General features: G+C 40.1%; 1 protein-coding gene across 1 annotated transcript in view; it reads left to right on the top strand.

Annotated features, from left to right (window-relative positions):
• LOC6033785 overlaps positions 1–13,844 on the top strand; it is an 82,278-nt gene extending 68,434 nt beyond the window's left edge. The window contains exons 4-6 of the mRNA XM_038253564.1: positions 11,929–12,100; positions 12,173–12,234; positions 12,299–13,844. Of these exons, the coding sequence (XP_038109492.1) occupies positions 11,929–12,100; positions 12,173–12,234; positions 12,299–12,564 (500 nt within the window). The 3' untranslated portion in view covers positions 12,565–13,844. The remainder of the gene's footprint in view (positions 1–11,928; positions 12,101–12,172; positions 12,235–12,298) is intronic.

Genomic DNA, 13,844 nt, shown 5'->3' with positions numbered 1-13,844 from the left:
TTCTTATTCGAATTTTCTTGTCAGTTGTGCAGACAGAATCTTATTTATTGTCCATTAAATTTTGCGATATTGTTGCCCAAATCTCCAAATAAAACATTTTCTTCCAGTATGATTAAGTGGAAGTCGAAATTGTCACTTTTTTGTCTTATTGTTTGTTCAACCAGTCTGCATCGAATGAATGTGGTGTCTAAGCACAAATTTGGAAGAAAATTATGTTTGGTCTCAAAGGCGACGACCGACGATGTCCAACCCTCCCGCTGCTGGGATAGTTGATGAAGTCTCTGGACTGTGAAAATTGATGCGATGAGAAGCTGTGTGTTTGGTCGGTTAGAAAAAAGAGAGAGATGAATATTAAAACCGCCCAGGAACGACTCGCCTTCATCAATGGTAATTATTGTGCCTAATTTTCGATTGATGTTGACGAATGCCGCAGAACGAGTCACTGAACTCCCAATTGTGTGGTGGGCAATACATTCTGGGTTTACTTGGCCTGTCAATACCCGGGCACCTAACCACACATTTCCTAACGACCAAACCTCCATCGCGTCACGTGATGCTTAACGTTTCATTTCGTGACAAACGTTGGTATATCGTGCTGCCCTCACTATTTTTTTCCGATTGCAAAGAAAAATCTTTCCAATCTATAGGCCGAGCGAGCACAGGCAATAACTACCTCCGATAACACAGCACCAAACTGCCAAGGCATGAAAAATGTTGCGATATTCATGTTGAGGGAGGAGGAATTTGTACGCCACACGATTTTTCACCATTTCACGCGCTAAACTCGCACGGCATCCCCAGCACGGTACTGATTTAATGGCGGTATTTACAATCCTTCGAAAATTTGCGGTCGATTCCGGGGGAGTGGAATTCACACAAAACTGTATGATTTATACCACATCCGCCCACCTTTTCTCCATAAATTCTCGATTGATTAAACAAATGCTTTCCCGCGCAATTTCGGGATTGATCCCCAAGGAGTGAGGCTCACCCCCTCTGTTAACGTTCGAGGCCTACAAATTAATGACAACCCATTTCGTCAGTTAATTACACGGCCTAACATTGACCTTAAACTGCCAAATTACCTTGAAGGTGTGGTAATACACACACTGTTTTTTGTGCCAATCCCATTGTCACGCAATCAACCTTGTCGAAAATAATAAACACCCTCCCGAACGGGTTCCGTTGAATATCAGATCTTATTTGATTATTATTATTTAATTGATGTTTTTAGTTTATATATGAACTTTTTGTTGTGTTGTTTTATGAACTTTTTGATAAACATTTAATTCTAAGACACAATTCTAGCTCAAGAGATGACTGATTGGTTATCTTGGATCTACATTTATTTTACTGGAGAACTAATATCAAGTAGCATTAATCAATATTAGTATTGTTTTGTTCCTATTGTTCGGATCATCGCCGTACAATATTCTCCTCCGGCGGTCGAGCCTTGCATTTGATTTATTCACGAAAACATTGATTAGATCTTAATTAAATTATTACCATGCCCTACCATAAACCAGACCCTAGAATCAGCCAAACGTGTACGAGAAATTATTTTTTGGAGCTCGCGAAGGGTTAAATGCAAAAGTCATCGCACCACCATCATAAATTTCGGCTGTATCAGAAACATTTGCGATACTATCAGGTCGTAGAATATTTGTAAAAATTCTACGCAGCACTCGGCTAAGGCAGTTGCCCCCACGTGCGACGACCTTCAATCAAATTAGCTATACACTGCGCCGATTACAACAGGACAACATGTCCAATACAGACACACCCACCCTAGTGCACGTGAATAAACACACCCACTCCAGGCGCCCGAGAGAAAACGTGGGAAGCCAAAAAATGGGACATAATAATTTATGCCACTCGAATCGAACGGAAAGGAAAAAGGGAGCTGTGCATTTCCCAAATCGTCACCCCGCCACCAGCAGGAGAAGGAGGATCGATATGATCATGCAAATTCATTGATTATGCAATATATACGGGTAGGTCAAACACGTGGAACGTGGTTCCTGGGCAGGACACGGCAAGGGTTACGTGATTGAAACAAACGAAACTGTGGTCCTTTTTCTCACGGAGAGGTTCTGAACCGGTGAATGTTTAGGGAAAACCTGTGCAGCACCGAGCTCAAGTGGATGGAAGGAAACGCGATTGATATGGAAACTATAGAGCTTATCGTGGTCTTCGTCGTCTTCGTCCTTCGCGTTCGGCTCTATTATTTATGGGTCTCGTGCAGCGTGGAAAACTCGAGCGATGCGACGAAAAATGGCACGTTTTAGACTTTCACAACAAATTGAAAACGGTTGCACGAATGTCGCCGGGGTGGTTGGTGTGTAATGACCCTGGGATGGAGCGTTTTAGAATGATTTGCAAATTTCGTTGAACGGTTTTGTCGATGCAAATTATTTCGTGGAAATTATGTTAAGAGTGGAGAAACAGATTTCTAATCTAATCTAATCTAATCTAACACAAACGCAGCCAGTCCGATGAAAGCATGCTGGAAAGTCTTGTGATTAGATTACGCCCCAAGCACTTTTCTTGTCAATATTAATAATTGCAATACATCCGAGATCACCCGAAAATGTAATACAAAAATTAAAGCGGCCAGCCCTACTGCGTTGTGTTTACCGCAGAGAGGATTCTGTGAACGAATCACATTCCATAGAATCTACAGGGGAGGAAGGATGCGTGGACATACCGTACCAAACGCTCCGAATCAGTTAGGTGTGGTGTGTTAGTGTAAATTTGGCAGATAATTATATTTTTAGGGGGAAGTGGAATTGGGCAAAATGGGATTAAGGAATGGGAAAGTGAGGAAGGGGTAGGAGGGCTATTGAATTTATAGTATAATAATATAAGGGAATATAATTATTTAGCAAATCATGATGGAAAACTCTCACCAAGAATCAGCAAATCCAGCCAGATTGTGTCCCAACCTGCAGCTTCTAAGTTCTTAGGAGCCGCCAATCCGACCGCATCAAATCAGCCAAGATTTCCTCGTCATCTGCGCGATTGAGGCTCTATTCCAGGTCAGCGACGTCTTCCCGGACATGCAGAAACGCAACGCAAATCCCGGATATCTCCACCATCTCCACCTTGTCCACTGCCACTCACAAGTTCGTCTAGAACTAGCCGATAAGAATTTGACGGAAAGCCTTAGAAGACGAAAACACGCGGAGCGAAAACTGTTAAGAGTGGAGAAACAGATTTAAATATTTAAAATTTGATTAATTTTATGATTTTTTGTGCCCATTGCAGATGTAGAATTGTAGGGCGTCATCCATAAAGTATGTCACGCAAAAATCGGCCAAAATTAACCCCCCCTCCCCCTATGTCACACTTTGTCACACAAAGTTGAACCCACCCTCAAAAAGTACGTCACATTTTGCCAGACCCCCTTGTTTTCGATGGGATTTTTTTTATAGTTTTTATATCTTTAAACTCTCATAATTTTGGTATTTTTTCCAATTTTAATATGAAAAAAATGTCTAATTATTTATTTTTTAGAATAAACATTACGAAACAAAAAACAGTTTTGTATCTTTTAAAAATTATAAGACCTGGTATAACATTCAAGTATTAAAAAATCTTGAAAACTGTTTTTCACAGCTTTGTATCTAATAAGTTCAAACCATTTATAGCAGTTTTCTTATGAACACCCTGCTTTCAAAGCATTTATTTTTATCAAGCAAGAATTTGCAAAATATTGAAGCTCCAGCTGCAAAAAAATGTGACTATATAATAAATTAAAATGTGATACCGTCATCAGGGGTAACATTGGGTCTGGGGGTGAGTTTTGGGTCATACAAAAATGCAGAAATTTGTATGACCCAATCTCACCCCTCAGACCCAATGTCACCCCTGATGACGGTTCTTCTAAATAATAGTAAGCAAACAATTTTAGAAACGAGGATTTAATTTAATTGTGTACATTTCGAATTAATATTATGCAATCATAAAAAACAACCTAGCGTGACGTCACAGTCTCGCAAACCCCCCCTCCTCCCTTGGTCACATCTTGTCACACCTACGGTAACCCCCTAAGAGCGTACGTACTTTATGGATAACGCCTAGATTGAAAGAATTGAAGGAACAAAGATTTGAATGTGTGTTAAAAAATTTAGTTGAGGTACTCGGGTTTATTATTGTTTAAATTCCGTGCTCTAGTTTATGTCAAACAAAAAAACGATTTTTTCCCTACAAAAATAAAGTTACTTACGGCAAGATCACGTTTAATTGAATAATTTGGAAACTAATTATTTCAGAATTCGACGATGGAAGATTTGTAGACTTGATAATTAGAAGAATTGATTTTTTAAAATAATTTTTCAATTTTATTGTTTGAGGCTTTGAAGATATAAAAAATTTGGTATGATGGTTTGAAAATATTAATGATCTAAAGATTTGAATATCTGAAAAAATGAAAAAAATCGTAACGATTTGATTTGAAAGTTTTGTTTTTTTTTTTTCCAAATTAAGTGGGTGTTGCTGAGATCCCGAAAATCTCCGGGCAAACCCCTTATCCGGGTACTTAGCTACATGGCTAAGCGATCTGCTTTTCAAGCAGACGATCAGGGATCAAATCCCGCCCGGTCACATCACCGCCGAATTTTCGGTCATCATCCCGGGGGCACGGGAGTGCTGAAACCAGCCCACGGCTGACGGCGCCCTTGCCGCCCAGGAAGCAGCCCCCAATATCTCCGACATAAAAAAAACACCTTAACGCTTCAAAATGGTCTTTAAGTGGGTAATTCAAGATTGTGACATATATGGTGCTGATAAAAAACATATTTTTATAATTTATGCGAGATTGTAAAGTACTGAATATTAGAATGCAACTAAGTTGTCTGGAATGAATAATTGAAGATGGCGGCTGGATGTGGTACCTTATTAGAAACATGTAAGTCGGAAACATGCAACCAATCACTGGAATTCAGCAAACTTGTGGAAACTATACTTAATTATGACAACAAGGACATGACAAAAATTTGACATGAATAAAAAATTAAAAAAAAATCAAATCATTCGCTCTACACCATTGCCTTGGCGTTCTCGATTGCGAGATTTCTACTCGAAACTTGGTGTCCGAAGGCTTGATTATTGAGACATTTGCAAACCTCTTTGTACACCTAAGGTTCCATCCACCCCGGGATTCAAACTGACGACCTTTGGATTGTCCAACTGCCTACCAGCGACTCCACCGAGGCAGGACCCAGGGAGACGACTCCTAACACCTGGACTGAGCTTACGACCTAACTCTCTAGGTTAGACCGGGGCCAACATTTACTTCCCCATCCGACGGAAGGCGTGATCAGACAAATCTCGTCTTGAAAAATGCCACCGGGACCTTCTGGGATCAAGCCCTGGCCAACTGGGTGAGAGGCAATGACATAAATAAAGTATCACTAATAAAACTGATTAAAACGAGACTTTTAATTGAACAAATCAATATCCGCGTTCCACGGGCAATCAGCAGTGTTATCACCAACAACATGACATACAAAATACTTGAGGTTTCAGCTGATAACATCAAATTCCAGATTATGATATCATTTGTTTTGTGAACGCTTTATGTAACACTTATTTTGGTAGACCATGGTAAAAACAAAATCTTTGCCAAAGTTGTCATCATCGTCGGTGGCCTCCCAAATTAACAAAGTTATTATCTCGATGCACACATTGGCGTCCTCCTCTCTCCATCATGATATCCTGCCTTTGCAAAAGTGAGATGTTACGATAGAACACGCACTCTCATCGTGACACCGGCCGATATCGGTGGATATCACGGATTTGCTTTAAAGGGGGCGAAGAAGAGTGTGTTTGTTTGTCGTACCTACCTCACAGGAGTGTACTACACGAGGGAAATGAATACTTAACTAGGGTGATTGCAATCAGCATTGCTTGTTTTTGTGGGGGTGGTTCTCGTAATAATTAATTGGTGTTATGATCTGGTTAGCATCTTATCAGTTGGTTAGTATAACAAACACAATCTTCAAAACACTCAATCAAATTTTATATTTCAAAGTTTGTAATTAGTGAGTTATTCCCATCATCATCTTTCTACAGATTGAAAGTGTGAGAAAGGGCATAGTTATTAAGTTCTCAACATGCATAAGTGGCGATGAAAGGACTCCAAAATGGAACCCGGAAAGAATCTCTCCAAAGTAAGACCGTGAAGGATCTTTACTATTCATTTAATGGAGGTTTCACGCCGCTTCGAAAATGAACCTCTTTGGATGTGTTACACGCGGCTGCGAGAGCGCTCTATCTTGTTTAAAACATTCAAAGTTAGAGACTTTGTGTATTTCACACCGTCAATGGAGCGCGAGTAGACGAATGCATTAAGAACTCGGAGGAATGTCGATTAAATCAAATCATCATCTTCCAAAGCCAAACAACACCAAAAACTGAGCCGACAAATCAAATCATTATAATCATGCCAATTATCAAGTTTTCATTTCCCGACTTCGTTCTACCCGAACTTCGAACTGCCACCGCCGCCACCGCCTCTGCTGACCTCTCAGTCCTGACCCGGGGCCGGACCTCAATGAAGAGACCCCGCGAGAGCGGTATGTTCTGTAAAAAATGCCCCCTCACTCACTCACTCGTTGACCGCGCGCTCCTGCTGCCTTTTATTTCCCAAAATTCTCACATTCACTCCTTTTTCCTAGAGCTTATTGCTCTAGCTCGATCACTATTATTATTTTATTTTAGTTTTGTTTAATTGGAGGGCCGAACTGTAAAATTATTGAAACTAACGTCGGACCCAAACGTGGTGGCGGCGTCGGCGAACGTATGCGTGTTTGTGTGTGAGGGAGCAGCACTCATTCATGCATTAATTCATTCATAAATTTTTGGACGCGATGGAGCCATTCAAGAGTATCGTAGCATGTAGGATCGAGAGAAGACGTGTGAAGAAGTGAACGATCATCCAGAAGAAAGGTTTAGGATATGATCTATTGGATCATGATAGGGTAGAGTGAAATGATGTTAAATCAATTTGAATGAAACTCAAAGAATGCTTGAAGGGTGTTTCAATCATCAATCATGCTTGCTTGAATATTTTCGGGCTTATTGGTGCAAATTATTATAAATTTATTTATCATTACTAGATTAAAAACATTGTCCTTTTCCCTACACAATACACATCATAATAAATGAAAACGGAGCGTTTGGTACGGTATGTCCACGCATCCTTCCTCTTCTGTAGATTCTACGAAATGTGTTCTTTACACAGAATCCTTTCTGCAGTTAATACATCGCAGTAGGCCTGGCCGCTGTAATAACGGTGATACGTCTTGGGGATGCTCGAATGTACTTACAATTATTATTATTGACAAGAAAGAACTTTTGCTTGGACTGACTGCAATTGTGTTTGTTTGATAAGTGTTTATGACATACAATTTAGTGTTCACTGGCTAGTCTTCAAGTGTGGCATAATTGGCTGACAACAGTTGTCTCGTTCCCATCGATTGCCGGCTTCCAGATACAAATAACCAATCATTAGAGCGCCAAAGTGACAAACTGAGTTATTCTGAAGCAGCTATAACCAATTTTACGTGATTTCGAGACAATTCACCTTACTTCAGTATGCAGACACTTAAGTGAATATTACTTTTTTTATCATGCAAAGTCCTGAAATTGCATGCCCTCTCCTTCACCATTTACCATTTCATGTTCGTAAAACTTTATTTCTCCATTTCCCGCCCAATTCTTACACCCCACCTCACCTGACTAGCTATTATGCTAACCAGCCGTCTCATTAGTACACCACACAAAATAGAGAAGAAAAAAAAATCGAAAATGTTAATGCACTTCTGGCTGGACCCACTTGTTACAAGCCACGCTAGAACGGGGTGGCATGTTCTCAACACTGCACTCTTCGCAATCACTCAGCTCTCCATCTTCTCGTGGTGCCACGCGATAGCCATCTCGCGACTGAACCCATTCAAGTGTACCATTTTACCCCGCAATCAGCCAGTCCTGGTTCCGATGACGACTGCGCTGACTGACTTCTGGACTTCTGGCAGGTAGCTGTTAACCCTCAACTAGAAGTCGTGACTTCTTTTGTTTTCTTTACTTTTTTTGGCTAGTTTATGGAATTTGATTATGATTTCAATAATTTCGTTTTTGTAACATTTATTCTGTAATGTTGAAATTTGTTTTTCGATGGATCTTCTGCAACTACAGCTAACAATTCTTAAGTTTTACCACAAATTCAACTCTGTAGAAGGTTAACAGTCACTAAATTTAGTAGCAGTCGCCGTTTGGGGGTGGCGTTCTCCCCCTCAGTAACAAGCGCATGGCACGCGGCTGACTTTAGAATAATGGTAACGCATTAGTTTGGCCGGGTTATGTAACACAGTTCGTAGTGCCACTTTTCGATCCAAAATCCACCTGAAGAAGAGGTTCATGGGGCACTTCAATCCGTCCTCGACCCGCCGATCAACATCACCATTATCGCGGGCGGTCACTAGCCAAGAGAGTTCGACAGCTTTTTCGACACTGGAAGTTCAAAAGGTAGATCTAAATAAAAACCGTTCTCCCCCTCATAAAGCAAGTGTTATGCTTACTGGACACGAAGCAAGCCGCGCCACACTGGGGTAAGGCGCGCGTGGCAACCACGTGTTATATTTATTGCAGCCTGCTAGGACTTTCGCGTATCGTGGTGGATAAGCGGCGCGTTTGTCAGTCTAGCCGACACACTGTCTTATTTATGATTTGAAGGAGGGGGTTAGAAGTCAGGAAATGTTAAGATATTTAATGTGTACTACGATATTACTTTTAGGGGGTGGGATGAGAAATGAGTTCAGGACGCTACGCAACTAAGCATTTTCGCGGCATTTATCTAAAAATAGCTAAAAAAATTCTAGTTCTATTAAAAGAGTTATTCCATGTCAAAAAGGGATTTTTTGTAACCGACCCTCTCTCATATCATTGACTCAACTTCTCAAAAATGGTAGTTTTTTGAGGCAAGAAATAAAAAAAATACTAGATTGAATAGCTCGAGTCCAAAAATCGTAAATTATTGATATTTTGGATAATTTATCGACTTACAAAAAGTTAGCAATATGTCATCTAAAACATTCCTCACCATAACGGCTTTAGAAAACTTCCTTAAATGCTTGAACCCCTTGGCCGGTCGTCTTCTTCCAAAATCGTTGAACTTGTTTCGTTCTGGTCGTTCTGGTTCCGAACGGACGACACCAACAACAACGAAAAACGCACGTCACGTTGCCCTTTTCGGCCATCCGCAATAGCCTACTATTCTGACCGCCACCATTGGTGGCTGCAGCGTCGAGGAATTGGGAACGTGCGTCCCGGCGGTTTTACCAACATAAGACGCGGGAAGTTCATTGACGGCACACAAGTTTTATTATTGTTTCCCCATCCTAGTAAGCGCGGAGGGCGGTGGGGGTTTCTTACTTTTTTTTTTTGTTTTACTCCGTTTAGTTTTTCGCCACCGACCGCCATTATTACCACCGACAAACCGATCCGTCTGAACAAGAAGTGATAAAATTTGGTTTTCATGGACTATTGCACTCATCGTAGCAGGCCGGTGGGTGTATGTGTGTGCAATTGGCAATAATGCTGGGGAGGGGAGTTCAGGCCAAGTTGTATGCTAAAAACCAATAGGGCACGACGGGCAAAGGCTCGAACGCAGTTGGCCACCCCACGACGATGTGGCTCTCGGCACCACCGGCTGCTTTGATCGCGCGTGGCGCAAACTTGGTGGAGATTAGACGAGGGAACTTGTTTGATCCATCGGCGATAATCGTTTACCTCCCTCAATCATGAATATTAAATTTGAAGAAGTGAAAAAGTGCAAACTACTTTTCTCTTTAATTTGTGTTTGTGTTTTAACACCTGTTGTGACAAGTACTTTTCCCACAACATAAAAGCTCATATGAAATTGCGTCTTACTTTGATGCTAGGGAAAACATTTTCAAATAACTAAGGGGAACGGCATGTATTTCCATCACCTAATGTTGACAAATCAGCCTTCGTCATTCGATTACAGTTTCTAAAAGCGTTTTCAACTTCTATCAAGCAAAAAATAGCTTAATGAGAAAGCGAGCAAACAAGTATTAATCGAAACATCTTCAAAAATAATTGAATAAGAATCTGTCAATCATACGAGCTTTTCCCCTAGCTGACGTTGGCTTGTTATATACAACTTTGCTAGTTGCTAGCATAGAGTATTAGTTTTGTAGTTCCAGCAATGTTTGGCAAAAGTTGGTTTTTTTTTTTGCTAAGGCTGGTACAAATGTTTTTAAAAGTTTTTGTCACCACCCCCCCCTTCAAAATTGGCCCGAAAAATCAGGGGGCAAAAAAAATATTTTTACAATAAACTTCAAAATTTCAATGAAAATTCAAGGGCAACTAGCTGAAATCAAATTAAAATACATTCTCCTGCGTTTAAAATCTTTTTAAGCATGTTTGGGTTTATTAAAAAAATCTTAAGATTTTTTGAAAATTTTCGATGCAGAATCTTTTTTTTCGATACAATTTTTGTTTTTGTCAGATCTTAGATTTTTTGAAAACTAATGATTGCAAAACAACTGAACTAGTGTAAAATGTATTTTAAAACACTTTTTTAATTTAAATGTGAAGATTATGGCTTGTTATTTAAATTTTTATATTTTTTTATTTTTTTGCCCCCCCCTCCTTGACCTCGGCCAGGGCCGAGGGACAAAAACTTTTTTAAATATTTGCATCGGCCTAAATTGGTAAAAACAAATGATTTTGAGCTAATTTATGCAGGTTGAAAAAAAAGTTTTATTGAAGGATTTATCACGATTTCGATGCTGTCGAGCTATCTTGTAGCACGTTACTTTTTGACGTTCGAAGAAAGACGCATTTAATTGTTTAATGCTGAATAAACGAAAAATAGAGCACGCAATGACCATTTTGCGTACTGCTCCGAAGGTTGGTTGAATTTGGTTCCGGAGCCCTGAATTCCTGACTTATATTTACAAATGTTGACGGTAGTCGGGCATGTACGTGTGTCAAACGAGTTCTGGCCTGAAATACCTTTGGCTAGTTGTCGCACTTACATCAATTCTCAGGCTGTATCAAGATAGCACGACAAGATTGAATCCTCTTTCATATGAAAAGTGACAACAATGCACGGAGTTTTTTTTCGGTTTTTATGGAATATCTTAGGATTGAAATTGAATTTTGGGGATCTGTGGCGTTCTTAACTCAATTTGGACCAAAATTCACATGCAACAAGATAACAGGACAGCGACGGTTTGAATATGAAATGCCTTTCCGTGCATTGTTTTAACAAATTTTCAGTGATCCCCTTTCCATGATCACTTGCATAAAAGGAACTAGCTTTTCTCTTATCCTGAAGAAAATTCCACTGGAATCACTTTTTTTTTGCCGGATTCAAAATTTTGCTTTGAATTATTTCACAAGGAACTCAAAAGCTGCTCAATTTTCGATTTGAAAAAAAAGTTGTGCTGCCTCGGAATTCGGAATATTAACAGTTTTTTTTTCGATTTGCAGTCCTCAAATAGACACACAGTCGGAATCAGTTACCAGTGGTCACTGAATTCACACAACAGGAATATGCAAAAAACCATATTATGGTTATCTAAAGGTTTGTCGACGTCTTCTGACCCAACCTCCTCTTCGGAATAGGTTACCTATGGCCACTGGGGAACATTTGCAAGAAACAACAGCATGCGACATAAGTTGAAAAATATGACCATCGTAGAACATGCCGCTGTCCTCTGGACCAACCTGGCTAATCCAGAACCGGGTTCCGGTGGCTGTGTCTTCTCATCACTTTTATGGAAAGGCCTAGTGCTCGTTTGATTTTCCACAAGATTCTTTCTCTAAAGATTTTGTAAATTTACTTTTGTGTTAACTTAAACTAATAAGCTCATTTTTTTCATTCTTTCTCCGCAGACGCATGTTCCAGTCGGACAACTCCTAAACCTCGTCCACCTAGTCCAACGGCTAGACCAAATATCACATTCCACACGTACAAGTGTCCACCGGCGTACGCAGCCTGGTATTGTCTGAACGATGCCACATGTTTCACCGTCAAGATCGGTGATTCGTTGCTGTATAATTGCGAGTAAGTTTTGATCAAATCTCTCTTAATGCATACTTGATCTTACTAATTTGTTTTTCTTCTCCTCATTTTTAGGTGTGCGGACGGTTATATGGGTCCTAGGTGTGAATATAAAGATCTAGACGGATCTTATCTGCGTAAGGATAACTGTTTGAAGTTGGTTCTGTTTGCGTTACTAACGTACTTTCTTTCCTCTTACAGCAACTCGGCCTCGAGTGATGCTGGAAACTGCAAGTATAGCTAGTGGTGCCATTGTCGCGGTGGTCCTTGCGACGATAGTTTGTTGCTACATCTGCGTACACAAACACCAGCAGAAGAAAAGACTGGAACTGGAAATCGCCAACGGCGGCGTCGACACGGTGGACGGCGTAGCGGTGCTGCGAACGGTGCGGAGTGACCAGCCAAAGCGGCCGTTCGGTTCGCACCACCTGCGGACGATACCGATGAGCGAATCGTTGAAACGATAGAGACACTAACTAGCAAACAATCTAAGCAAAACAAAAAAGATGCCTCCTCGGGATTGACAAACTATACATTGAAAAGACAAATTGCCTTCAACAAACAACATACTAAAACAAGAGCAAGAAGCTCTATTGGACGCCTTATGGAAAGTTTACAACAAAAATGGCAACATGTTTCAGTGCAACTTTATACTGCCATAATCCTAACAACATTTTACAACAATCTACCACATAAGAATGGAGCAAACTTAACAACCAACAACTAAACAAAAAAGGCGTATAACATTTTCTGATATATAACAACAGGTGCCTATACTACTAGAATACCATTTGTGATCAGGAAAAAGCAAAAAAAAAATCAAAAACAGAATGACGTCATTCAAACATTTGCAGCAAACATTAAACTCACGAGCTGATTTGGATAAGCTCGTCGGACATTAAAAAACAGAAACATTAAACGCATGCAAGTAAAGTAACCTACAATACCGTCCCAAAAGGGTTCCATTTGGCCAACATGGAAGAAAGAGGAAAAAATCGTGATAATTCATAATAGGATTTAAATTTTTATCCTTTTAACCACGCCACATTTTTTTTATTGTTTTAAAAAAAAGTTGCCGAGGCGGCCAGGTTGGATATTTTAGCTAGACTTGGTATTTAATTTCAATTCGAAACAAGAGAAGTAACATTATCTTGCCAATTTAGGAAGAAATCGAAAACCAATTTTAATCATTTCTTTAATGTGCCATCTTCTCAAATTCGGATATCGTTTTGCGTGGGTTCCGTTGCTTCACGTGTGCTGGCGGGAGAGGTGCGCGCGAAGCAATATTCAACTTAAACGCTGACAGAAGAGATCAATAGACACACACATTCAAAAATGCACCCAACAAACGTCGAAAAAATAAGTGAAAAGCACGCTCAGTCAGAATTGTTAGGCCATTGCTCTACGGCAAAGTAGACGATTTCTTGTCAAAAAAAAAAAAACTCCCAAAATACCAGACTATCACAATTTCATGCCAAAACATGAGAGATTGTACGCGATCTTGTCTCTATTCAACTCCCCGACTTTTCCTCAACCCCGATTAGTAGCAGCTTACTATTATTATCGAGTTAACTATTTAATTATTTATTTTAGCTACTTCATGCCCTCTGTACACTGTTTGAGTTGAGCATACATGTTGAAAATCTAAGATAATGTGATAGTCTGAACGAACATTGCTGCTTCAGCAGTTGTTCTTACGTAAAAGGCAGTCTCTGAAAGGAAGCGAAAAATACGACCTGTACATTTT

Source organism: Culex quinquefasciatus, chromosome 2 (assembly GCF_015732765.1).
Source record: "Culex quinquefasciatus strain JHB chromosome 2, VPISU_Cqui_1.0_pri_paternal, whole genome shotgun sequence".
Taxonomy (NCBI): Eukaryota; Metazoa; Arthropoda; class Insecta; order Diptera; family Culicidae; genus Culex; species Culex quinquefasciatus.
Note: the sequence above shows the minus strand (reverse complement) of the source record. Positions and strands in the feature narration are given on the sequence as shown.